Raw genomic sequence first — 27,742 nt, 5'->3', positions numbered from 1 at the left:
TGGAGTAGCGTCCACACTCACAGAAACCAGGCTCGCTCTTCTTTTGTCACCATCTTTGAGCTGCAAAGATGGGTATCCATCTATTTTCACACCGAGGCTGAATGTTTTCAGAGGCAGGAAGGGCAAAAGCAGCTGACAGATAAGAGATCTGACATTGTAACTGTAGAAGAACAGAAGGGACAGCAAGTGTCCAGCTCGGAAGGTCCCCGACCCCAGCGCCCCAACCCTGGGCCTGCTTTTGTGTGCGCCCTCTGCACCTCTCACTCAGCAAATATTTATCGAGTTCTGGGTACTGGGTGGCCAGTGGTGAGCACAAAGTAGAACCAGTCTCTGCTCTTGTGGATCTCCCATCTACTGCTTGCCAGATGCCAGTTAAACAGTCCCAGAAAATAAGCCTGAAATTTACAAGTTGATAAATACAGCCAAGGAGAGGAACGGTTGGTAGCCATCATCAAGGCCTGTTACTGATTGAGAAGGAGGAGTCAGGGGCCCTCTTTGAGGAAGTAACACTTCATTGAAAACTGAAGGAGAAGTAGGAGTGAGTCAGGTGGAAAATGGGGTGAAGAACACGTCTGAGCTCGGTGATTGGTCGGGAGCTGTGGGTGGGTTCCGGATCACACAGGACAGGGAAGGCCGCAGTAAGGGTTCTGGGCGACATCGTTTGTATAAGGGGAGACTTGTAGCCGGGAAGTGGCATGAGATACGTTGGGGGATCTAATTTGTATTTTATGAAAATTACTCTAGCTGTGATATGGTGTATGGAAAGCTCTGTCACGAAAAGTGAGGCAAATGAACCAAATTAGAGAGCTCGAGGGCTTGTTGGGATCAACTAGTACAAACCCCTCATTTAAAAAAGCCCAAGAGGGGGCTTCCCTGGTGGCGCAGTGGTTGAGAGTCCGCCTGCCGATGCAGGGGATACGGGTTCGTGCCCCGGACCGGGAAGATCCCACATGCCGCGGAGCGGCTGGGCCCTTGAGCCACGGCCGCTGAGCCTGCGCGTCCGGAGCCTGTGCTCCGCAACGGGAGAGGCCACAACAGTGAGAGGCCCGCGTACCACAAAAAAAAAAAAAAAAAAAAAAAGCCCGAGAAAGGCTAGGAACCTCATGGCTATTCGTGTTATGGCTATAAGTGGTGCAGCCTGATCTTGAGCCCTGCTTTCTGTCTCCCAGTCCAGTTCTCTTTCCTCATTTTTGTGGCCAAATAGGTAGAAAATTATGGGTTTAGAACCCAGAAGAAATCCTGTTTGTGCTCAGCACCATCCCAGCTTTGGGATGGGGGGCATTGCGTCACCAGAGAGCATGCTGAGGTGACCAGACATCCTGGTAAAGGTTCACATCCATTGTCTTAAGAATTGAAAAAGCCTCCTTGAAAAGGTTTTGGAGGAAATAGGTGAGAAGTGCACTTCCCCTCACTTACTCTTTATTTTCTTGTATCCAACTGAAGTTTTTTAACCAGGAGGTCTTACAGCCGCGATGTGCCTGGGATTGTAGGTGCCACGTCCCAGCTGCTGGGACAGATGTTGTACCTTTGTACCTTGTGCAGAAGTTCTGTCTGTGGAGGAATTAATTCTGCATGCGAGGCAATGTGAGAAGGTCCTTTCAGTCCTGAGACCCAGGCTGTGAGCTCTGCCTCTCTTGGATGGTTGGAAGTCTGCTGGGAGAAGCTCTAAGTGAGGAGACTTCAAACCCCCTGGGAAAGACTCATAGCAAAACATTTTTCTTCTACTTTTAAGGAGCATTAAAAAAAAAACAAAGCACAAAGTATTGGATATGTCATAGGCGGTATAATCAGTATCTTTCCTATTCTCTACCTGAAACACGACTGCCAGATTCTTCTTTTTAAAATCCCCTTTAAAAAAAAAAAAAAATCCCTTTTCATCCTTCGACCCTGATGGTAAGCCCCCAGCACTTGCCCTTAGTCTGGACGAGAAAGCCGAGGCTTTTCTGCCTGCTTGGCTTTTAAGACATTTTTTTAACCTGGCTTCAACTTACCTTTTTAGTTTCATCCTTTATATCTATTTATATTTATTTTAATTTCATCTGTTTATATCTGATGAGCTCCCACATGTAGTCCCTGCCTTTTCTGAGCCTCTACCTCCGTGTCCTCCTCCTAATTCCCACCCACTTCATCTGACTCCATCAAGGCTCTCCTTTTCCATCAGTCCTTTGCTGACCTCATCCCTGTATTGCATGCAGTGGACTCCAGCCTGGGTGGCCAGCACTTTCCATCTGCCTGGCTCACCCGCCCCCTTCCCACGTGCTTCCTCAAGCTGGGGTGGCTTAGAGAGCAGGTTTCTCTTAGCCCAGGTTTTTGAAGGTGGAAACATGCTGTTTCTTTCATGTTCCCACACACAGGGGGTGGTTCCAGCAGAAGAGGTGCCTGGATGAGGTGTGACCTGGTAGGAGGCTGGAAGCCCTTGCCCTTGGACCAGTCCAAGAGGTCAATGCCTCAGAGCAAGACAGTCTTTGAACTTTGGGACAGTAAGGGGAGATGCCTATGGCTAAGAAGGCCCAAAGCTAGAGGGGAAGCATTTGGTGAGAAAAGAGACATTGTCTCGTGGCCTTTGGGGGACGGGGATACTGCGTACTGTTTTAGCTAAGAACATGCAGTTTGAAGTAAAGCCTGGGTTGGGCTCTTGGCTTTGCCACACTTACTAGCTATGTGATCATAGGCATATTACCTCAAATCCTGGATTTCTTCATCTATAAAATAAGGAAGGTAATTTTGCCAGCCACATACAGGTTTTATGAGGATCAAGTAAGATAATGTATGTTAAATGCTTAGCAGAGTACCATGCAGGCAGGGAACATTCAATAAAAGTTAACTGCTATTGGCCATTACCAGGAAGGGGGATATTGAAAGGGGAACAGATGGGACCAGTTTGCTTCTCTCCTAGGAGCGCATCTTAGGCCATGATTCCTTCAGCTTAGGCCCCTTTCCACATTCCAAGTCAAGGTCTCAAAGCAAAGACCTACAGGAGACAGCTGGGACCTGGCCCACCATGAGTGGCCAGAGGCCCCAGTGGCTGCTGAGAGAAGGCTGACCAGGGCTGGTCCTCCAGTGCCTTCCCCGACAGACAGACCCCTGGGACAGGTCATCTCCTACCACAAGCATCCAGAGGGTCTCCGCCGCCCCCCCTCACCTCTTTGGTTCCTGACTGACTCAAACAGCTCACACCTGCCCTGCTTTGAGATCAGTGGCTCCAACCCACATAGTCCTGAAAGAGCCTCTTAAAATAGCAACAAAGCAGGGTCTGTGGAGTCCACCTGCTGCCCTCTGAGCAGGAGTTTATTTTCCCAGGAACAGAAATCCCAGCACTGTCAGCATCTTCACACTGCTGCTGGCTTCTAGGACTCTGTGTTGGAGCCAAATTCCAAACCAAAGTCACAACACCGTCCACCCCACCCCCACCCCCTAAGAAAAAAACGAAAACGGAATCATCATGGCTCCCCCATGCAATCGGCTTGGGTTCTGTAGTACAGTGTGGGATGAACTCAAACTGCTAATGTTGAGACTTTATTCTGTGTCATCTGGTGCTCAAGCGGTTGATCCGGTAGCCTGGCCACTTGGGCCAGGAGAGCTGCAAAGACATCCTGGCCCCAGACATTGACTTGCTTTGCACTCAAGTCAGAGTGCAGTTAAAGTAGGTAGCAGCTTCTGTGAAAGCTGCTCCTACTGGCTAAGAACGCGGATCCTGTATCCAAATCCTTGGGTTCCTATCTCAGCTCTGTGTGACCTTGGACAATTGATTTACTCTCCCTGGGCCTCAATTTTCTTGATTGTAAAATATGGATAAATAATTCAATATACGTAAAGTGCTTAGAAAACGCTTCATAGATGTTATGGTGACGATGACCTCGGCCACAACTGACAGCCTCTGGTTACTCTAGAGCCACGCGCCCAAACTTGATTCTGGGCAGAGAGATTTTTTTCAAGACCAGGAGGAGGATGACAGTGGGTATGGTTACTCAAGGGTTCTAGCTGTCCCCAGTTTCCTAAGGGTACATCCCATTTTTAGCTAATGCCCCCAAAATGTCCACCCATCATATTCCCCAGCATAATTTAGGAGCTAGAGTTTTGCCATCTGTGACTCCCGTCTGCCAGCTATTTGGAGAGGCCCTCACGCCTCTTTCCCAGCAGGGTTTAGCAAAGGGGCATCATACCAGGGTCATTTACTGAATAGCTGGGGTGGGTACTCCAGAGCAGCACAGCCATTGGTAGCTCCATGAACTGGCATCAGCACTTGCGGGGGCGGGGGGGTTGTCCTTTGACTCATCCCTGCATTCTTCCCTCCCCCATCCCTGTATCAGCTCTTTCACACTTTTCCATTTGTCCCCAACCTTATACTCCCCTCTCAACTGATGTCACCACCTACTTCATTGAAAAAAATTAGCCACACGTAGATGAACTTCTCATCTTCCCTTACCACCACCACAAAAGGTAACAGTGTTCACAGCCATCATTTTTCTTTTTTTAAAAAGGAATATGAAAAGCCTATTTTAAAAAAAAATAAATTTATTTTTGGCTGCTTTGGGTCTTCGTTGCTGCACGTGGGCTTTCTCTAGATGCTGCGAGTGGGGGCTACTCTTCGCTGCGGTGCGTGGGTTTCTCATTGCAGTGGCTTCTTTTGTTGCGGAGCACAGGCACTAGGCGTGTGGGCTTCAGTAGTTGTGGCATGCAGGCTCAGTAGTTGTGGCTCATGGGCTCTAGAGCACAGGCTCAGTAGTTGTGGCGCACGGGCTTGGTTACTCCGCGGCATGTGGGATCTTCCCAGACCAGGGCTCGAACCCATGTCCCCTGCATTGGTAGGTGGATTCTTATCCACTGTGCCACCCGGGAAGTCCCCACAGCCATCATTTTTCAACTTCCTTTGGTTTCATGGGTCAGGAGTCCCTTCTCTCCACCAAGGCTATCCCAGTATTCTGTCCTCCTGATCCAATGCTGTTCCACGTCCTGTTGTTCTCCGATTGTTTCTTCTCTTTACTCTGCCCTGCCTCCGTGTCCCATGTCCTTGGCAGAAAATGCTTCTCCTTGATTCTTAGAGAAAAACAAAACTCTCTGACCATGTACTTGTCTCTCCATGCTGCTTTATAGAACTTACCCTCCTTTCACCGTCAGGAATCTTGAAATCAAGAGTAGGCTAAAAAACTCAACATCTCTGCTCCTTCCTGGTCACTCCCAAACCCACTTCACGTTGGCTTTGTCCCTAGGAAAGCTTTCGAAATCCTTCTATAATGTTCTTATTGCCTCTAGTTCCCAAGCAACGTTTCCCATCCATTTTCCCTGGAATTTATTCCCATTTGGGCATCTTGTAGGTTTAATGAAATTCTTGTGACCAAAGGACCAGCTCCTCTCTTTGGCCCTTACCTAATCCCACATTTTCCACCTGTGGATCTTTCTCGTATGCTATTTGATTGATGAAATGCCTGGACCTTCTATCTCAGGAGCCAAGAGGCATCAGGCAGTTTACTTCTAATGCCTCCAGGTGAGCTGAAACAGTCACAGTTGCTCCTCCATCCCCAACTCTGGCACCTGATGCTGCCCCTCTGTCTCCGACAGGTATTTTTAAGAATCATGAGTCAGTGTTTCTCTTGGAGTTGGCAAGATGAGGAAAGAGCACCACTCCTCAGTAGTTGTGGCTCATGGGCTCTAGAGCACAGGCTCAGTAGTTGTGGCGCACGGGCTTGGTTACTCCGCGGCATGTGGGATCTTCCCAGACCAGGGCTCGAACCCATGTCCCCTGCATTGGTAGGTGGATTCTTATCCACTGTGCCACCCGGGAAGTCCCCACAGCCATCATTTTTCAACTTCCTTTGGTTTCATGGGTCAGGAGTCCCTTCTCTCCACCAAGGCTATCCCAGTATTCTGTCCTCCTGATCCAATGCTGTTCCACGTCCTGTTGTTCTCCGATTGTTTCTTCTCTTTACTCTGCCCTGCCTCCGTGTCCCATGTCCTTGGCAGAAAATGCTTCTCCTTGATTCTTAGAGAAAAACAAAACTCTCTGACCATGTACTTGTCTCTCCATGCTGCTTTATAGAACTTACCCTCCTTTCACCGTCAGGAATCTTGAAATCAAGAGTAGGCTAAAAAACTCAACATCTCTGCTCCTTCCTGGTCACTCCCAAACCCACTTCACGTTGGCTTTGTCCCTAGGAAAGCTTTCGAAATCCTTCTATAATGTTCTTATTGCCTCTAGTTCCCAAGCAACGTTTCCCATCCATTTTCCCTGGAATTTATTCCCATTTGGGCATCTTGTAGGTTTAATGAAATTCTTGTGACCAAAGGACCAGCTCCTCTCTTTGGCCCTTACCTAATCCCACATTTTCCACCTGTGGATCTTTCTCGTATGCTATTTGATTGATGAAATGCCTGGACCTTCTATCTCAGGAGCCAAGAGGCATCAGGCAGTTTACTTCTAATGCCTCCAGGTGAGCTGAAACAGTCACAGTTGCTCCTCCATCCCCAACTCTGGCACCTGATGCTGCCCCTCTGTCTCCGACAGGTATTTTTAAGAATCATGAGTCAGTGTTTCTCTTGGAGTTGGCAAGATGAGGAAAGAGCACCACTCAAAGAGCCTCCTGTTTTTTACTCTGCTCCTGGCTTTAATATACTCCCTTCACAAGATACCAGCACACTTGTAAATACCACTTCTCCTACAGTCAAGTGCTGTGGGTTCCTTCCGCATCCAGCCACCTGATCAAGAGAATCTAGCAAGGACTAAGCTTATGCAAGGCTATAATCTTGGAACAAGATCTTGGTGAATCCAGTGCATTTCTCTCGCCTCCAAATCCTGCTTCCCAGGATGATCAGTTAGGAGCCTTCATGTGCATCACACCAGCCCCTTGCTTGGAAAGCTTATAGACTGTCAAGATATTCTTTGTTTTCTGTGTTAGTTCTGGGAAACCAGAATATCTGAAGGGTGGCGACTGTGGCTTCATGGATAGCCTATCTGTATCAGGAAGACTCTTTCCAAAGATGCTGTTCTGTATTCTTGGGGAATTCCTTCATAGCTTTCAAGACTCGGTCTTTCAAGTGGGGACTCCACTGTAAAGCCTCTCCTCTCCCTTGAAGGCATAATCGATTCGTCCCTCCCCTATGCCACTGCTGCTGGCTTACATACAACTAACTCTATGACAGTACTTATCACGTCTCACTGTAAGACTACAGAGCTCTTTTAAGGCAGGGATTGCCTAGCACAGGGAGTGGCACCTAGTAGGTGTTCAGGAATATTTAGTCATTGAATAGATAACTGAATGAAGCATAATTATGTGAACATTGGTTGACCAAGCTATTTAATTTGCTGTTCGTGAACTTTGCTTGTCCCTGATGGTGGATCATTTGATAGTGACAACCCCACCAGCGACACTTAGCCTCCCCTTATATATAATTGCAACTAAGAGAGGTGGAGGGCATAAGGAGGTCAAGGTCAGGATAGGATCTCTCTTGTTGGGCTCCTGGTAGCTAAGGACCTGACTGTACTCTACTCACACTGCATTTTGAAGAAACTTCTTTAACTCTGTGCCAAAGGTAGTGGATTGGCTTGGCTATTCCTTGTTGGGAAAAAGTGGTTTGATGATAACTGCCAGAAAGGCCTTAAATTCCTTAACCAAAAAATCTAGAAGTTTTCCTTTTTACAAGCACCTGTTTGCATTCATTCTGCTTGATTCCTTTGGTGATGGGTAACCTGAGCCATGTAATAGGAATTGTAGCTTCTATGATCTACTTCTTTTTTATTTTTTTGGTCCTGATTTTTTAAGGTCTACATTTTCCAAGTTTCTCAAAAGCTTGGTATGTAAGTAGTAGTCCTGAGCTTGAAGTATAGCCTTAGTGACTTTGACATCTCCCCTGTGCTTGGCAGCCATGGCTCTCTTGAGGTGGGTTTTCTGGATTTGATAAGATCCCCTTGACTAGGCAGCCTGGAAACACTATGGCCGGAGCTGTCTTACTGGGGAGCTGACCACCTTAGGCTTTTCCCACACTCCGTGCGCGCATACCAAATGACACCCCCATGCAGCCTCTCCTCCACACCACTCATTTGTTCTGGAACCAGCTCTTTCCCCGTGTTCAGTGAAGTGCCATGCTGACAGGAGGTCCCGTGGGACATTGCCTTCACCCAGCATCCCCGAGAGTGTACCGGAGCACACGTGGAGGGCACGCCCTTCCAGCAGAGGCCAGCCAGGCTGTGAAGGAGTCGGACTCCTGGGGATTCTGCACGGCCCCCATCCGTGCCACCAAGCACCCCCTCCAGATCTCTGCAGAGACCTAATATGGCCATCCCTTTGCCAAGCTACAGTGGAAGGACCAGGCCAAGAGCGAGCAAGCATCGTGGAAGCTGACCAGCCACTAGAGTCAGAGGGTGATGGCTCTGAGGAGGCTGCCGGGGGCGGGGGCTGGTTGGTAGGGGCACAGCTCAGCTGGAAAGCTCATGTTTAACCTAAATTTGACCTGACTTTCAGATTGGAACAGAAATAAAAATGCAAGTGTTTATGGTTAGTCATTATTAGCCATTGAAATTTTCACTATGCTCATTATAAACTGTGGTCATGTAGATACAACTCCAAACGTGGGCTTTTCAGAGACGATGGAAAAGTGAACAGGTTCGAAGCTGTCTGCACCGCAGGCATAATTCCAGGGCTCTTAGCTAACAATGGGTTCTGTGTTGTCCCTTAGGCACTTTTTTTCTTTCCAGCCTGAAAGTATTTTGGTTATTGTTCCCTTGGGTTGTTTGTTCAGATCTTTAAATACTTCATAGGTGTCCTAATCAGAAATGTTGCCTTTTTTTGTTCTTTTGCACAAAAAGAATGAGTTCATTAAAGCTGTCAGTGCAAGGGAAGAGCTGTGTCTTAACTGCATTTTTGTCTTTTAGTCTAAACAAAGCCATTTCAATGAGTTCCGTGTTTCCAAGATCATTCAAAAACTGTTTGTATTACACGGAGGAAATATTAGAGCCTCCTGCTCTAAAGAGCTTTCTGCACTTTTATTCCCACACGTCTTTGTTTTTAATGACCTAACTGATCCTCTGTGTCACTCTGTGAGGTATGATCTCCTCTATTTAAAGGATGGGAAGCTTGAGATGAGGTGACCTACTTGAGCTTGTGCGTGGTTAGTGCAGCCTCACCTCTTAATCGTGCCCAGCTGTCATTCTACACAGAAGGTCCTGCCTTGTGGAGGAGGAGGCTGCAGGAATTCTGTACATGGGTATGGAAGCCCCCAACAAAGTCCCCAGGGATCCCCTGCCTTGAAATCCAGCTGAGCATAGGGTGGGAACAAGGAAGCTGCAGCCCTCAGACCTGGAATTTGTACGGTTACACAGGACATGTTAATCCTTTCAACACAGCTTCTTAAACAGTGGTTAGGTGTTTTTATGTTCTTTTGCCCTTCATTTCATTTCCCATCCAGTCTTTTAGCCCTACTTTAGCTTCCTGTTTATTTCTTGTTGTGTTTTAACCTATTTTTGTTTTTTTCATCCCCCCCCCGCCCCCACACACACCCAGTTGATGCCATAGGCCTGTTGCATCTTCTATCATTCCCTGAATTAACCTTCTTGTTCTGCTTGGGAAATAAGAATGGAGGCCAACGGGTGGTGGATAGAAAGTCATCCATTTCACACACAAAGGAGAAGGGGTTCCTTTATCCGCATGCATCCCACACAGACACACCCTGTGCCACAGAGGAGATCCCTATTAGCCCTTGATGATAATCTTGGTTTTAACTATAGTTGGCTCAGAACTGACAATTCAGTCTTAAAATTGACCAGTTCAAGCAAATCAAGCAATGGTAGGTAGAATCCCTTTGTAATTCAGTACTATATCCAACTAGCAGGAATGCTTTCTTGTAAGTCTGTTTCCAGAGGAGTAAATTTCAGTCAATTGACTGATCACCATTTGAGACATATGCATTAGCCAGGACTTCTGGTTGCAAGTAACAGAAACTCAGTTTGAACCAGTGTAGGCCAAGAGGGGGGACCAACAGGAAGGGCAGGGATGTATCATTACCTTTGGACAGCATGAACCAGGGGTGAGAATGCCACCAGTCTCTCTTTCTTGGCTTTCATTTGTGTTTCCATGTGTGTTGGCTTCATAGCTTACTCCTGCTGCAAACCAACTTCCTCCACCTGGAAGAAGACATGTCCACTGACAACCTTTGAACCTTGTAGCACAGCTACTACCATTTTCTGTTCCCAAGTTTAAAAATGCAGAGGAAAGATTCCAACCATCTAAGCTATGCATCAGGAGGTTGGGAGGGGTGAGAATATCTCTCACCACTTTGTGGCAGCCTTCACTCGTGCCACATAGTTATAGCAAAGGTAATGACCCCAGCCTGTTCCTTTCTCTTAGCAAGAGAGCAAGAGGGAAATTGACTAGTCTTTTTTTTGTTGTTTTTTGTTTTTGCAATTAATGATAAGGGTTTTGCCGGTGGGGTGGGGGGGAACCTTAAATATCCTCTGATAATCACATCCCTGATAAAAATGCAATGTCCCCCAAGATATGGAAAACCTATTTTATTTCTTGAGTCTGCTAGCATTCAGCTCTTGGTGCATGAGGAACTTAACCAAGAGTAAACTCCTTATTCACTGACCCGTGGAAGAGGTGGAGGCAGGACTCAGATTACTCTAAGTGTCTTTGTGTAGCCCCAAATGCCCTTTATACAGAGACTCCATACTAGAATCTTGGTGGTCAGTCCTGTGCTTCCTGGACCCACACAGCCCTCTCTCCATCCTCCCACTTCTCTCCTAATCACTGAGTCTGATTAACTATCATGGTCAACTCCATGACCCCCAACCATGGATCAGCCTGCATGGCTGCTACATCATCCTGAAGCCTCTCTCTTCCATTTAGAGATGGCTTAGAAGATAGCCCCACTGTAGGCTCTTGATAGCTGGAGCTGTATATTAGGCCTGCCCAGTCTCAGCATCAATAGTATTTTGGGTCTTCTAGAAAGAGGGCCACAGTCTGTGAGAGTCAAGGTGCTGTGTTGTCTCTGTTCCAGAAGACTCTCAGCAACATCACTCTCAAGGCCTGGGAAAGACCTTTTTTTTTTTTTTAGATTGAAGTATAGTTGATTTATAATGTTGTGTTAGTTTCTGTTGTACAGCAACAGAAACTATATATCTATATGGATATAGACACAGATATTCTTTTTCAGATTCATTTCCATTATAGGTTATTACAGGATGTTGAACATAGTTCCCTGTGCTATACAGTAGGACCTTGTTTATTTTATACACAGCACTGTGTATATGTTAATACCCAACTTTTTTTTTTAATTATTATTTTTGGCTGCTTTGGGTCTTAGTTGCTGCATGCTGGCTTTCTAGTTGCGGCGAGTGGAGGCTACTCTTAATTGCGGTGCGCAGGCTTCTCATTGCGGTGACTTCTCTTTGTTGCGGAGCACGGGCTTTAGGCACGTGGGCTTCAGTAGTTGTGGCACGTGGGCTCAGTAGCTGTGGCTCACAGGCTCTAGAGCACAGGCTCAGTAGTTGTGGCGTACAGGCTTAGTTGCTCCACAGCATGTGGGATCTTCCCGGACCAGGGCTCAAACCCGTGTCCCCTGCATTGGCAGGTGAATTCTTAACCACCGCACCACCAGGGAAGTCCCCCAACTTCTAATTTATCCCTCCCCTAAACCCCCTTTCCCCTTCGGTAACCGTAAGTTTGTTTTCTATGTCTGTGAGTCTGTTTCTGTTTTGTAAATAAGTTCATTTGTATCATATTTTAGATCCACATGTAAGTGACATCATATGATATTTGTCTTTCTCTCTCTTACTTCACTTAGTATGATCATCTCTAGGTCCATCCATGCTGCTGCAAATGGCATTATTTCATCCTTTTTTTAATGGCCGAGTAATATACCATTGTATATATATACCACATCTTCTTTATCCATGGACATTTAGGTTGTTTCCATGTCTTGGCTATTGTAAATAGTGCTTCTATGAACATTGGTGTGCATGTATATTTTCAAATCAGAGTTTTCTCTGGATATATGCCCAGGAGTGGGATTGCTGGATCATGTGGTAACTCTATTTTTAGTTAGTTTTTTTTTTGTTTGTTTGTTTGTTTTAAAGAAATATTTTAAATTTTTTTATTTTTATTTATTTTTGGCTGCATTGGGTCTTTGTTGCTGCGTGCGGGCTTTCTCTAGTTGCGGCGAGCAGGGGCGACTCTTCGTTGTGGTGCGCGGGCTTCTCATTGCGGTGGCTTCTCTTTGTTGCGGAGCATGGGCTTTAGGCACACGGGCTTCAGTAGTTGCAGCACGTGGGCTTCAGTAGCTGTGGCTTGCAGGCTCAGTAGTTGTGGCACACGGGCTTAGTTGCTCCACGGCATGTGGGATCTTCCCAGACCAGGGCTTGAACCCGTGTCCCCTGCATTGGCAGGTGGATTCTTAACCACTGCGCCACCAGGGAAGTCCCTATTTTTAGTTTTTTAAGGAACCTCCATACTATTTTCCATAGTGGCTGCAGCAATTTATATTCCCACCAACAGTGTAGGTGGGTTCCTTTTTCTCCACAGCCTCTCTAGCATTTATTATTTGTGGACTTTTTGCAGATGGTCATTCTGACCAGTGTGAGGTGGTACCTCATTGTAGTTTTGATTTGCATTTCTCTAATAGTTATGTTGAGCATCTGGGGAAGACCTTTCTGAGCTGTGTTTTATATGTGCCTCCAAGAGATCTGGGGTTTAGAAGATGGATTCCTTTATTCAAGACTTTGCCCAGCCTCTTGAGGGTAAAATTTTGGTAGAAGCAAAGGTGGTTTAACTTCAATAGTCTTGGCTAAAGTTTCTGAGTTATTGACAATATACACACAAAAAGAACTCCCTGTGCTGCTTCAGTTCTGTGATATAAGAGAGAGGGAGTATGTTTCACTGTGGCGTTCTTCAATAAGCGCCGCAAGGGGACATGGCAATGTCAATCTGTAGTTGCCATTTCACCTCCATAGAGTACGCAGATCCCTGGCCTTCACAATATCTCTTGGTCCCATGCAATATTATTTCAGGTAACTAACATGAATTATAGTTTCAGGAATAGCTTTGACGATGGAAAGTTTGGATGAGCAGATTCATTTTTCCCTCTGTCACATTTGTAGAAATACCCATCAAAACAGAAGAGAAAAATTTGATCAAATATATGTATATCACACCTTAGTACATCAGAAGTCCATTGTACAGGTCTAGCCTAGGGGCTAACATCAGTAGTTGAGTAAAAATGACCTCTTTTTAATTTGTATTTATCAACGGGATGAGCATCCTTAACAGGGTAGAACAGTATAGAGCTCTCCTTTAGATCACTTGCCATCCCAGAGCGGGGAGGAATAGAAACTTAGCATGTAGCATCCTTCGGAATTCGGTGTGGCTTTCTCCTCCTCGGTGGAATGCTGGTACGGTTCTCTCCATCTGACTTTATGCATGGAGAGCTGGGCAACTGCTCTATCACCAAGTTACCTAATAGAGAATACGGACAAGACTTTTCAGAGACTCCCAAACCTGGAATCACTCAGGGACCCAGTTGATGATCTCAGTATTGATCCAAGCCTTCTACTACAATTCCACTGTTAGAATTAAGGAAGCAGGTGTAGCCTCTGAGAAAGCAAGCTCTTCTGAAAGTCGGGCAAAACAGAGCTGTGTCCTGACTCTGTCTTTTTAAACATGTTTATCAATAATTTTCATAACCTTCTGGCCTTTTATGCCCTGATGATACAGCCATTTTCTAATCCAAGAATGATGCCAAAAAGTGACTGAACCTGTTGCCCAATTACTGGAATCGGGAGTATGCATTTATTCACTCCAAACTCAAATCCTCACCTTTGGCTAATAAATGTTGGCATTCAACAAGATGTTCTTCTTGGCCCTGTTCTCAGTTGCTTTCTGGGTTCTTCAAGCAGAGGTGGTGTTTTATCCTGGTCTGTGCCCAGCTAAGGCTTGAGTGCAGTTTTCTTGAGAGCTGTCCATCTTCTGTAGAATGTGAAAACACAGGACTCGGAACTTCACCAAAAGCAAGGGATAATGATGTGGCAGACTTCTGTCTGGGACATTGTTTCCATCTCACTGTTGTTTAATGCCTTTCAAAAGCTTGCTAGAGAACAGCAGTGATTTTGGTCAACTGTATGAGAGGAAGATGCCCTGCTCCTCTAGAATGGTGATTTGGGTCAAGGGGGAGGGACTTTTCTGCCACAAGCAGCACTGCTACATGGGCCAGTGTGACTGCTGGGAAAGGATGTGCCCCTCAAGTCTGTTAGGGGAGGAAAAAAGCACCAAGAACTGTTCTAGCTACTGGGACCCAGTTGATGATCTCAGTATTGATCCAAGCCTTCTACTACAATTCCACTGTTAGAATTAAGGAAGCAGGTGTAGCCTCTGAGAAAGCAAGCTCTTCTGAAAGTCGGGCAAAACAGAGCTGTGTCCTGACTCTGTCTTTTTAAACATGTTTATCAATGATTTTCATAACCTTCTGGCCTTTTATGCCCTGATGATACAGCCATTTTCTAATCCAAGAATGATGCCAAAAAGTGACTGAACCTGTTGCCCAATTACTGGAATCGGGAGTATGCATTTATTCACTCCAAACTCAAATCCTCACCTTTGGCTAATAAATGTTGGCATTCAACAAGATGTTCTTCTTGGCCCTGTTCTCAGTTGCTTTCTGGGTTCTTCAAGCAGAGGTGGTGTTTTATCCTGGTCTGTGCCCAGCTAAGGCTTGAGTGCAGTTTTCTTGAGAGCTGTCCATCTTCTGTAGAATGTGAAAACACAGGACTCGGAACTTCACCAAAAGCAAGGGATAATGATGTGGCAGACTTCTGTCTGGGACATTGTTTCCATCTCACTGTTGTTTAATGCCTTTCAAAAGCTTGCTAGAGAACAGCAGTGATTTTGGTCAACTGTATGAGAGGAAGATGCCCTGCTCCTCTAGAATGGTGATTTGGGTCAAGGGGGAGGGACTTTTCTGCCACAAGCAGCACTGCTACATGGGCCAGTGTGACTGCTGGGAAAGGATGTGCCCCTCAAGTCTGTTAGGGGAGGAAAAAAGCACCAAGAACTGTTCTAGCTACTCAAACAGTGCTTCTAGATTTTAAAATATATTTTAATTACTCAAGTAAATAAACATATTTTTATAAGAAGCTCAAATATTATAGTTAAAGCCCCTCTTTACCAAACCTCCCACTCCCAACTTTTCGTAGCCCAGAAACTTCCCCAAAAGAGAGCACTGTTAAGGTTTGTTCTGTAGCCTTCCAGACACTGGATCTATTTACCTTCATATATATATATATATATATATATATATATATATATATATACACATATATATATATATATATATTAATACTTGCAGAGCTGGATAGTACTGTTTTCTAGTATCACACCACATGATTCTTTGGATCTTGCTGCTTTCACTATCCAATATGTCTTGTATTTCTATGATGGTTCATAAAAATCTGCCTTGTGTTAAAATGCTACAAATTGTCCATAATATGGGTGAACCATAGTTTATTTATCCACTCCTCTATTAATGGATATTTAGGTTCAGACAGCATTTTTACACCTTATTTTAAGTGAACTTTCATACAATCACAATGTATAAAACAAAATTTATACTGATCTGTTCCTCGGGCTGTAACAGAGAGCTTACTGGTTTCGTACATGGTAACTTGGGCAAATAATCCATTTGTGCCTTGTTCATAGACTTTGTGTCTCAGTTCCTTCAAGTGTAAAATTAGAATAAAAATAGTACCCATCTAGCAGAGTTGCGGGAAGGATTAAATGAATTAATATACCTAAAGTGCTCTCAACAGCACTTGGCACACGGTGAGCGCTGCCTAAGTGCCCACTATGTGTCTAGAGCACGGTACTTGGACCACATTGTATTGGTCTCCATAGAATTGCTTTGGTTTTTGGCCCACGTTATCCACTAACCTTTGACCTATTTTGAGAACATCACAGGAAAGCAGTGAGTTCTGCTGGGCACTGTTTACTGTGAGGATATCATGATGAATGTTGTTTATCCCACTACACAAAGTCTCTCTGTGGAAACAAGGGATGGTTCTCCCTTCCTTAGGAAGAGCTGTGCTTCTCCTAGGCAGTCAGCTTGACTTTGTCATACTGATCTGTGCATCTTTTAACTCAGTTGTGCTTCCCTTTTTCCATTGGCTGCTAGAGTAGATTCTTTTTTTTTTTTTAATCTACTTCTAGCATGTGTTATAGACTCTATGGCACGCATTTTGTGTATTAACTGAACTTCCTTCCTTCCTCTTTTTTTTTTTTTTTTTTTTGGTCAACTAGCTGCCTCTCTGGGTGATTGTGTGGGTAGCTCTTTTATCGTACGAACACACTGCACTCCATTTGACTGAGGCCCAGGTGGCGTGGTAGCTGGCTGGAGTCTTGTGGAAGGAGCCTTCCCTTCATCTCCTGCTGGAGAAGTGCCAGCTGCCAGTGGTGGGTGGCCCTGTGCATGTGCTGACTTTGGCACTGGCGCTAGATCTACACAGCTTCACTTGGGTGCCCGGGTCCTTTCTGTTCTCAGGCTCTCTCCTCTGAAAGTCACCATCATGTGAGTTCTTGGACAGAGAAGCAATTGACCTGCTGCTTAAGAACTATTTTCCTTTCTTTTCTTGTTAGGTTCTGAGAAATGTAGGTTATAATTATATCTTTGGATACTAGTCAGTTTTTGACCATGTGATGACTGGAATATTAATTAATGGAACAATAATAAACTGCCATCAACACAAAGAAGCCATTAGTGATTGCTAAGGCCCTTTGTTTATGGTATGAAAGAGGTTCCATAACACTGAACAAGATGCAGACTGGAGAGGGGCTAGAGGAAAAGGCAGTGGAATGGCAGGGGTGCCCTGTCCGTCTGGCCTGTGCCTGGCACAGCTGCCCTGGGAAATGGCCCCTGGGCTCACCCTCCCGCTGCACCTTCGACAAACAGCCAGTGCTTCTCTCACAGGTGACACTCCAGAGCTTGAATGCAGATTTCTTGGTCCCTGTTTCTTTTTAGAACCAGGCCTGGCTCTGCCACCTGCCCTCACCTAGACAGTGCACTGGGGAAGGGATGGGACAAGGGAAGGCAGGAGGTATCTTTTCCTAACGGGGTGGGTGGGGTGTGGTTGGAAAGCCCATTCTGAAGGTCAGAATGTGGCGAAATGGGCTCAGGAGAAGGGGACCACCTCTGGGCCCCTGTGCCTGGTCTCCTCTCTGACAGTCTCCTTTGTACAATCGTGACTTTCCTTTGGGATATAGGATACCCGCCTTACGAACATTGGAGCATTGATTCCTCTGGACCAGCCCAGGTGTCAAGGAGTGTCATTTCCCCGTTTAGCAATAAGATCTGCTTTTTCAGACCGCTGAGCCCCTGGATGGCCTACTGTGCGCCTCTGGTGTGGGCCCTTAAATTCCTCGTGGAAGAAGGGCGTAGTCGTAGCACTGGGCCAGTTCAGTTCCATTAGCAGCTACCTCCCTCCTCCCGGCCTACAACCAGGGCAGACACACCCAGGAAGTGACTGCAGCTCCTGTCTCTAGCTCAGGGCATTTTATAAACTTTGCCTCTCGACTGCCATCCCAAATCTCCCTTTCCTCTGTTTTCCTTGGTTTCCGGCTACTTGGTATTTCCTGTGTTTTCCCTCTGCTTGGCCCTTGAGATCCCTCCGGCTGTCATTTGGGTTCTTAAGACGTTTCATCTTAGCTTATTCCTCTCAGCTCTAACACTGCAGCAACTCCACGTGCCACCCTGGTTGCCAGAGCCCTTATTGAGAGGTGCGATTGGCCACCTCGAAAGGGATGTGCGAGTAGATGAAGGGCCTTCCGTTTGGCATCCCTCATCCTCCAGGCTCTCTGCGATGTTCAGGATGGGCCTCCACACCGCGAGGTGTGCCTCGGCTCTGGAGAACTCTGGCGTGAGAGTCGGGAGACGAGGTCTGTGCAAGAGTTGTTCCCATATAGGTCCTCGGTGAATGGTACCAGCTCCCTGGTCTCAAAGAGTAGACCCTTATTGCTATTGGTGCTGCTGGCCGGCTGTGCCTCCAGCTAAACCAGACCCAACACGCCCAGTCACGTCAAGCACCGCCAGGTCTGGAGTTCCACCGGGTCTGGAGTTCCACCGAGGCCTTTCTAGCCAAAGGTGAGGTCACCCAGGGGGTGGTTTTAGCCAACTTTCATGGCACACCTATCAGTGGCGTCTGATCTGGTCCTCCTTGTAGTAGTTTTGAAATCCTGCAGTTTCCTGTTTAGGTGGGTGGTTTTGCATAGATAATGAGCGAAACTGTCCTCACCAATTGCATACTTCATTTGGAAGTTGGTAAGATGTTTTTCCAGCCTTTTAAGTGTGTGTTTTTTTTCCTCTTCCCTTTAGTCCCAGGTAAATCACCACAGTGCTGCTAGTAATGAAACGTACCAGGAACGCTTAGCACGTCTAGAAGGAGATAAGGAGTCCCTCATATTACAGGTGGGTCCTTTTTGGTGGGAACCAGCTTATTCTGTTACCTCCAACTCTATAGCTGCCTTAAGTAGGAGGGAAGTCCAAAGCGTTTTCTCTGTTGGATGTCTCCTGCTCCCAAAGTGTATGTTTTTCAAAAGACTTTTCCTGAAACAAAGGAGAAGGTAACTGGGGGCACAGTTTAACTCTGGCCTTGGCTTTTGGGGGCTGTGAATGGATTCATTTATATATCATGGACTACAAGGGTACCTGCATCTATACACTGGAAGCTCTGAGGCCAGGCTGATTAATGGGGCCCTGTCTTCCAGAAGTCTTGCAAAGGAGATGTGTCCTCATGTCACTAAGAAAGCAAAGCCTCTTAAAAAGCCCCAGGGTGGATGCTAACAGGATCAGGCCCAGTTCATCCGGAGTTGGATCTAGACTGATCACTTTGAGGCCAAACCCCCTGGAGCTGTTAACATGGGTTAATAAGCCTTTGATGACTCTTACTTTGAAGAAAGGAACTCCAAAACTTTTCAGGGACAAAGAGTCAAAGACGTAGTTTCAGGTCTGAAAACTTGCATTGCATTCTGAAAAGTTGATCTTTCTCATGGGACGCTTTTTGCTGAAGTAGGAGCTCTTTGCTGTGTTAGTTCTCAAATGCATGAATCAAGCCTCAAGGTCTGGTATGCCTCAGACACTGTGATTGACAATTTAGAGAATAATAAGACTAATATCCTAATCCCAGCTCCTTAAAAAGCTTGAAGGATGGTGATTAAGACTGGCAAGTGGGATGGAAGCGAGGGGGCAGGTAGGGTTCTGGGACCCTCCCTAGACTATGGGCCTTTAGCTTAGAGCACTAGAGTTAGCACTAGAGTTAAGAGGCTGCAGTATGTTTGGCTTTTTTCCTTCCGTTTTACCTTATTTCTTTTATTCATTTCACTTCATTTTATGAATGTAGGTGTAATATCTGATTATTTTAGAAACTTTGGAAAGTCAAAAAGAATGTAACATGTTGGCCCTTTCTTCCAGTCTTATTTTTTTTCCTGTCCTGTCCCTATTTTAAAAAATTAAGCTCAGACCAAATATACAATTACACAATTTTGCATCCTAGTTTTTTTTTTTTTTTCTTCACTTCATTGATTTGTTCATTAAAAACTATTTGCATGCCCACAACTCAGTGGATACTGGTTTTAGGTGCTGGGGTTGTAGCAGTGAAGAAAATAGACAAAGTCCCTGTTCTCAAGCTTCCATTCGTGTGTGTGTGTGTGTGTGTGTGTGTGTGTGTAACTATTTGCATGCCCACAACTCAGTGGATACTGGTTTTAGGTGCTGGGGTTGTAGCAGTGAAGAAAATAGACAAAGTCCCTGTTCTCAAGCTTCCATTCGTGTGTGTGTGTGTGTGTGTGTGTGTGTGCGTGTGCGCGCGCGTGCAGGTACATGTACGATAAACAAACCAATTCACAAAATGTTTCCAGTGATGATAAATGCTATGGAAAAAAATAAAGGATAGGACTGTGTGGTCAGGGAAGACCTCCCCGATAGGAGGAGACTTAAGGAGCTGGGGAGGGAGCCCCACAGAGACTGGGAGAAGCACATGCCAAGCAGAGGAGGTGGTTGGTCCAGAGATCACCCTGAGGTAGGCGTGTGCTTGGCGTGTGGGAAGAACAGGAAGGGGCTGTGTGGTTGGAGCTGGTGACCCTGAGAATCCTGGGAACTGCCTACTGAGAGGTAGCAGGGGCCAGATTATATAGCACGTTAGAGTGCAGACGTTTTGAGGGATGTGTAATTTGAACCTCCATCCCAATGACACAACTGATGGAAGAGCGTCCAGTTTAGAATTTTGCCACAAACAGTATCAAGCTATAAACTAATGAACCCGGAACCTTCATGGCTGAAATGAGACATTTCTATTTAGAGGGTTACAATTTAATAAAGAATTCCTGAGTGATAATCTGATATTTTAAAAATTCCGAATTCTTGAATAATCCTTAATGAAATAATTCTAGCACAACTGGGGAGCTGCTTATCAGAAAAGTCAGAAGTGGATCCTAGTGGTTTCTATCCCTCCAGGAGCTTGTGGACAGACTCTCAGGGTTGCCCTTATGTGCTCACTGCTGTCTCTAGAGGCTCCACGGAGCAGGTTAGACAGATGCTCAGCATGGGAGAGCCGCTTGCTTGATTAATTTAATTCACAAGACGGCTCAGCCAGACCGAATTCCTTGGAGCCCTTGGCCCAGAATGTTCTCCTGGGTTTACTTGTGGAAGAACAAGGGAAATCCCACAGGGCAAGATACTTTGTTTTCAGTATTAAACAACAAATAAAACCAAAATCTTGTATTTCTTCATTAGAATGTGACTTCTCAGTGCAAGGATTTTCATCTTTTTCTTTTTCCCCTACTTCTGTATCCCCTCGGTTTTTTAAATTATGCCTAGCATGTGGTAGGGGCTCAGAAAATATTTGTTTTTCTTGAATAAAGGTCACATTTAGAACCTTTATACATTTTCTCCCAATTTTCTCCACCTCTACATTCATAACCTAGACTGAGTATTCGTGTTCATAAGGACCCCACAACCCGGTGTATCTCGAGTCTTATGAGCAGCTGGGCTATAGGCTATAGAATGCCAGAGATCACATGTTATTCCTATTGGAATAACCACACTTTATTCGTCTGGGTGCCTGTTCCTCTGGGTATTGCCAGCGCATGGCCCCAAGGCGTGGTGCAGACTCTTGAAGTGTTAATCATCCCAATAAGATTAACCATAACACATCCCCAACAGAAACTCTGGAACCCAGGGAGCAAAGGCCGCCCCTGGCATCCTACTCTTTTGAAATTAGAGTTAGTAGTTGAAAAGGCCAGGACGGCTGATCATGTTAGGCAGCGAGGATAAGGCGCCCATTTTTGGATTATAATTGAAATGTTAGCACACCATGCATCAGCTCCAGGAGTATGTTTCAATAATTCATTAATCACTTAGGAACATAAAAATGGAAAGCTTAAAGCAGCCATATTAAGATTAGTGCCTCTGTAAAAGGGAGCTTTATAATTCATAACTTTATTTAAGCATGCATAAGTGAATTCACATTAACTCTCATGCTCCAGCTATCATTCCTTTACAGACTGAGAATTTATGATCATCTATATGGAAATGGTGATGAGTCAACCACTGGTTAAAAACCAAAAGGCTATAAAGGATCTCAATTTACCAGTCCTTGATTTGTTTATTTTGGGGGAGGTCACTCATATGCTTTCTTCCTCTTCCTGCTCTGAGGCACCTTTTAATGATAATTATTTAATAGTAATATGGAAAAGGATTATTTAATAATAAGGAAAAGGATTTAAAAATACTAAGGAAAATAAAAAATAATAATAAGGAAAAGGGCTGTTTGCTGATAGAGGAGGCTTTGAAAATCCTCTCAGTCTGTATTTAGGGTATAATTTAAATGATTTATTTTATTTGCTAACAGTTCCAACAGATAGTCTCGATGTTCTTCAGAAAGACGACTGTTTTCCTGCCACTGTATATGCAGTGTGGCTTGCGTATATTTATGACTTAAAGTCATGTTTTGGCCTGTGAAGCACAAAAACCTTCCTGCAGCCAAGTTTTGTCAGTGCTAGTATATGCCCTCTACGTCCCACATTCCTTAATTGCTTCAGAACCTTCGCCTGATAGGTGAGCTGTCCTCACGCCCTGATGAGAGGGGTAAGGTCATTGGCTGCTCTGCACAGAAGTTTGGATTGCGCTTCCACGTGAGGTGGCAGAAGCCCTGGCGAGCCAGCTGAGGTATTCCTTGAGGTCGGGCTGCCCAAGGGAGCTCTGTGTGAGGCACGAAGAGCCAGAGTCCGGCCCAGAGGCTGCTCTCGTGGCTGCTGGGTGTTTTTCTCCCGAGTCTGTCAAGAACAGGAAATGTGACCAACCTGGTCCAGGTGGTGGCTGGGACTTCTCGGCCAGGTGAGAAAACAACCGGGGTTCCCTTCATCCAGGACACTTCCCCCACTTACCACCCACCAAAAATAGCAGCCATTCTTCTCACATCAAGAATCAGTGGTGTGGCTTCACGGCTCCCCCCCCCACCTCCAGCGGGGAACCGGTCCCAATCCTCTACCCTTGCTTTATTTCCTGGGACAGGTGAGTGTCCTCACAGACCAAGTGGAAGCCCAAGGAGAGAAGATTCGGGACCTGGAAGTGTGTCTGGAAGGGCACCAGGTGAAACTCAATGCTGCTGAAGAGATGCTTCAACAGGTAAGGGTGGGTGGGGCCCAGGGCCTTGGGTCCTGCAGCCGCTCACGTGGGCAAGCCCCTTTCTGGGTCCACGTTACAGAGCTCGCTGCTTCCTTTCCTGTCCTGCCTGGAGGGGAGGGTTGGCTGCTTAGCCTGTGGTGTTTACACAGCAGGTGAAACCGGAGGGGGAGGGCAGGGAAGGGCTGGCCTGGGAGGAATAACTTGTTGGGCTGGTTTGACAGATTCTCAGGGCACTTTCTCCTGGCCTGGTTCAGTGCAGAGCTCTCTGCTGGCCATGTCCCCCTCATCTTATCACACCAACCACACTGGACACACTTAACTGGCTAACTCCTCATGACCAAGTAACCCACAGTTCGGGCATGGCACTGTTGTCGCCTTTGCCCTGTAAGTGGCATCTAGGGTTTTCAAAAGTCGATTAACTTATTTTGTGCCTCTTTCCTACCCTCACTCTTTCCCCTCTCACTCGGTGTGGCTTTCTTTGATAAAACCGATCACATATTACATAAAATTTTAATATAACTTGATACATATTAAAATAAAAAAAATTAGCTGCTCTTTTACCATTCAGAAACATCTCTTAAATGTCTTCTTGTTTCTCTTTGGGCCTTTTTGTTATATGTACATATAATATACAAAACACTATTTGCACCAGAGATATGATTTAGTCCTCAGCTTTTCTATGCTTAACATCATAGAGTGAGTTTTTTTCCACTTTTAAATTTTGCTGTATCGTTGTCTTTACTATCACTTAGACCTTTTTTCTTTTTTCTTTTTTTTTTTTTTTTTTTTTGTGGTACGCGGGGCTCCCTCTTGTTGTGGCCTCTCCCGTCGCGGAGCACAGGCTCCGGACGCACAGGCTCAGCGGCCATGGCTCACGGGCCCAGCCGCTCCGCGGCATGAGGGATCCTCCCGGACCGGGACGCAAACCCGGTTCCCCTGCATCGGCAGGCGGACGCGCAACCACTGCGCCACCAGGGAAGCCCTTTTTTCTTTTTTTTTTTTTTTAAGTAAAAGTATTTTAATTGAATTGACTCTTCTTGAACAGTCTGACCCCATTGTAAATAACGAGCTGCAATTTTTAGGAAGTGTTGAATTTTTATCAAAAGTCTTTTCAGAATCTGTTGAGATGCTAATTAGAAATTTTATTTTATGAACTCTAGTAATATATCTAATTTCCTTGCATCATTTTTGCATTTAGGTTATTTTGAAAAATAAACCATGACTGAAGTTTATGTGTGTATGCTTTGTAGCTCCTGGTATAGTACTTGGCACATAGAAGGTGCTCACTAATTATTTAAAGAATGAAAATCCATCTCTTAAAATGAGCGGGTTCAATTAGAAGACTGCTTATAATCTCCCTCCCCCCACCCCCCAAGCTCTAACCTTTTTTTTCTTTTTTTTTTTTAATTGCTTTGGTCAGCATAAAATTCAAATTGTTTCTCCACAGCATAGTAATGAACAGAGGCTTTGAATATGACCTTTGGTCTTAGGGTAAATATCTTAGTTTCTAGGTGTTTCTTAGCTTTGAGTGCATTTGAAGAACTTTTTAAAAAATCAATATTTTTATGCAAATGTCTTTGTAGAAACTAGTTCCGACAGCTTGGAAGCTGTTATTAGTTTATCCTTTCATTGCTGATTAATAAGTTACCACATTCTTGGTTCCATTTGATCTTCTGTTTAAATTGTATGCCATTTCTCTTGTTTATCATATTCCCTGGAAATCCGAGTAGGAACGGGAGTGAATCTTTCTTTTTATTTACTCTTAAAAGTTGAATCTTTCTTTTGAAGACCCAGGAAAGAAAATAGTCTGGTGGAAAAATCTCAAATGGCAGAAAAGCATTTTCACAAGAGTGCATGGGACAACCCACTAGATTATATTTTCAAGACAGCAAAAGATGTGGTTCTGGGGTGGGGACCAGGGAGGAAGATGATGGAGGGGCTGTAAAAAAAAACAAAAAACAAACAAACAAAAAAACCTAGACGGAGACCAAGAAAATGTGCATGTGGAAGGGAACATGTCAGAAAAATGGCAGAAGGCTGATGTTTCAGGAAGGCAGTGCCTGGTGAGTAACCACACGATCGGAGGTCAGAAAATAGCCCATCGTGGTGCCTGAGCTCTCTGAGGTGGTCTTATCCTTCTAAGCATTATCCCATAGACTGGATTTTAGACTTTTTAAAAAGTCTTAAGCTCAACTGCCCCTTATATCCTGTTTATTCTAAATCTTCTTTCTTGTGTGCTGTGGCTGAGGTAGCAGTCATGTGGTTTGCATGTACTGTAGAGGTGGACGTGTTGGTTTGGTATATTCTGGAGTGCAGTAGCTCTTATTTGCTACCTCTGGGGTTGAAAGATCTTCCTGAACTTAACCAAGTTATTTTTATGCCCATAACTTTGACCGTGTTCCCTCAGCCTTTCAAGGGTAAAATGAAAGGGAGTGTGCAGTACTCTTTTCCTGGAGAATTCTGAGTTCATGTCATAGGCATTTGAGGCTCCGCTCCCACTCATGTGTTCTCTGGGCTTGGTGGTGCCTGAACTGGAGATCATTGGGTTGCCAGCTCTAAATGCCTCATTGAATGTTCTGCACACGCTAATGCTTTCCTGAAATCTGCTTTATACTGTTTGAAAAGACGCTTAATTCTTGCATCACAATGCTGATGTGATGCCGTCTATAGCGTGGAGTACATACCTCAGTGTCCTCTGAACTGGGGATAGGCAGAGACTTGCCTGGTTTGACTGTGATATCCTGGGCCCCAGGGCTCATGGTAGGAGCAAGCATGAATCACATCCTTGAGGCAGAGAATGGAGGCAAACAATTGCCTCTTTCTTTCTTTTTTAAAATAATTAATTAATTAATTTTATTTTGGGCTCTGTCGGGTCTTTGTTGCTGCGCGCGGACTTTCTCTAGTTGCGGCGAACGGGGACTACTCTTTGTTGCAGTGAGCGGGCTTCTCGTTGCGGTGGCTTCTCTTGTTGCAGAGCACGGGCTCTGGGTGCACGGGCTTCAGTAGTTGTGGCTCACGGGCTCAGTAGTTGTGGCTCGCGGACCCTAGAGCACAGGCTCAGTAGTTGTGGTGCACAGGCTTAGCTGCTCTGCGGCATGTGGGATCTTCACGGACCAGGGCTCGAACCCGTGTCCTCTGCACTGGCAGGAGGACTCCCAACCACTGCGCCACCAGGGAAGTCCACAGTTGCCTCTTTCTGCCAGCCCTGAGCCAAGCCTGGCCTCCTGTTAAAGGCCTGAGGAGCTCTGAAGGAGACCCTTTCACTGTCACAGCGTGGGGCCTTCTGACTGCCTATTGACACTGCTTCCCTTGGGGAGGCAGCTCCTGCTAGCCCTTACACACTGAACACATCCTTTCTAAAGGAGCCAGCCGCTACTCAATTCTAGCTGACCGCCCATGGAGGCCCAGCACTGCTTTTCACAAGAAGCTGGAAATCCAGATGTAAAAATTTAAAAATCAGTCTTTCTATTTTAAAAACATTGGCAACTAATTTAAATGAAAAAGAAGTATTGTGTGAACCACACAATATTTATTGTACCTTTAGGCCAAGCCTGGCCCACAGATCTCCAGTCTGCAACCTCTATTCCAGACTTTGCCCCCTTGGCTGGCTAGAAGACCTCTGGGGAGACTTAAGGAAACGCAGACCCAACCAGCATCCTCCAAACCCTGTGCGTCCATGGGTTCCAAACCCCACTGCGCTCTCTCTCCCCACAGCTGTTCTCCTGACCAATGTCCCCCACCCAACTCACGAGCCATGGACCCCTCAGGCTGGCTTGGCCTGGTCCCCTGCTAAGCTGATGATCTCTTAGCTCTCATCTGTTTTCTTCTACACATTAACCCATCTGGTCTCCAGAAAGGGAGAGCATGAAGACCCATGGGGTTAGACAGGCAAACCAGGACCAAACAGAATCAGCACTGAGGCAGGGCCACATGAGCCACGCATAGATTATAGACACATTTGAGGGCAAAATATTTGTCTGCAGCCTGTTGCAGGACACAGGGTGGGAATGGGGCAGCTACAAGCGTCTCTTGGAGCTGCCTGTGGAAACACCTACTCTGATATGGTCTCTGACTCACTGAGCGTGTCTAGATTCCCCAGGGAACCTTCCCCGTTAGGAAGCGACATCTCCCAGGAAATGTACAAGTGGGTCTTCAAAGGCCCACAGCCTGAGTCCATTTTCACCTCCGTTTTAAGCAGGTCAAGGCGTTGCCCAACTGCATCTTTGAGGGCTGCACACTGAACTACCCGAGCCCAGAGCCCAGAATAACACCCCAGGAATACAGGTGTGGACCAGCGCCCTCCCCATTGTGATTGGCCTAGACCATGTTGGCAACAAAATCTATCACAGAGAGAGAGTTCCTTATGCTCTGTGATGTATTTGAAGTCCCTGGTGACTTTTTCTAAAGTGGCCTCCATGGGTTCTCTGGGGTCCTGTCAGTTCCTGCTCAACAAGCTCCTCTGCCTCTGATCACTGACCCTTCTCCAGAGGGGGGTGATTTCGGGGAGGAGGCCGATGCTCTTCAGTGGAGAAGAGGTCTTATACAGAGCTGGCAGCCAAATGGAACACTTTCCAGAGGCTGGCCATTGACAGGTGTAATCGATGCCAAGAGCAGCAGCCATGTTTAGTGCCAAAAAGAAGACAGGATAGGGAACCCAAGAGGGGAGGAAGAAAGGATGCAAAGCTCCTTGTGAGGACACAGCCCAGCTTTTGGGAAACCTGGAAGGACACCAGGCCGTATCCCAGTCCTCCAACCTGACCCGGAGCCCCAGGTGTCAGGCAACCCCATTGTGTTGGCTGCCCTTTAGGTGAGGTGTGGAGAGTGACAAATTTAGGGGATTTGGAGTCCATGGACGTGACTTTCTGCAGATTCACCACTTGTGGTTGATCTGGCAAAGTCGGTGAACCTGTGTTCTTCTTTATAGAGAACAGAGATGACAGTGTGGACTCGGCACTGCCCACCTCCTAGAGCTGTAGTACAGTTCCAGTTTTGTTAAAACTGGACTGTCACACAATGGCCAGGGGGTTACGGGACCCAGGACACAGGCCCAGTTCCTGCCCTTGAGTCGAGTGAGGGAACAGTGCGCCCAGGT

At 45.9% G+C, this 27,742-nt stretch overlaps 1 protein-coding gene across 2 annotated transcripts in view; it reads left to right on the top strand.

The window, feature by feature from the left end:
* Nucleotides 1–27,742, top strand: part of PPFIBP2 (PPFIA binding protein 2) — a 94,479-nt gene that overhangs the window by 15,079 nt on the left and 51,658 nt on the right. For both annotated transcript variants that reach the window (XM_028484327.2, XM_055082543.1), the window contains 2 exons: nucleotides 18,343–18,435; nucleotides 22,537–22,650. In XM_028484327.2, the coding sequence (XP_028340128.1) occupies nucleotides 18,343–18,435; nucleotides 22,537–22,650 (207 nt within the window). The remainder of the gene's footprint in view (nucleotides 1–18,342; nucleotides 18,436–22,536; nucleotides 22,651–27,742) is intronic.

The sequence above is a fragment of the Physeter macrocephalus genome, unplaced genomic scaffold, assembly GCF_002837175.3.
Source record: "Physeter macrocephalus isolate SW-GA unplaced genomic scaffold, ASM283717v5 random_162, whole genome shotgun sequence".
Classification (NCBI taxonomy): Eukaryota; Metazoa; Chordata; class Mammalia; order Artiodactyla; family Physeteridae; genus Physeter; species Physeter macrocephalus.
The sequence above is the reverse complement of the archived record's forward strand: the minus strand, read 5'-3'. Positions and strand labels throughout refer to the sequence as shown.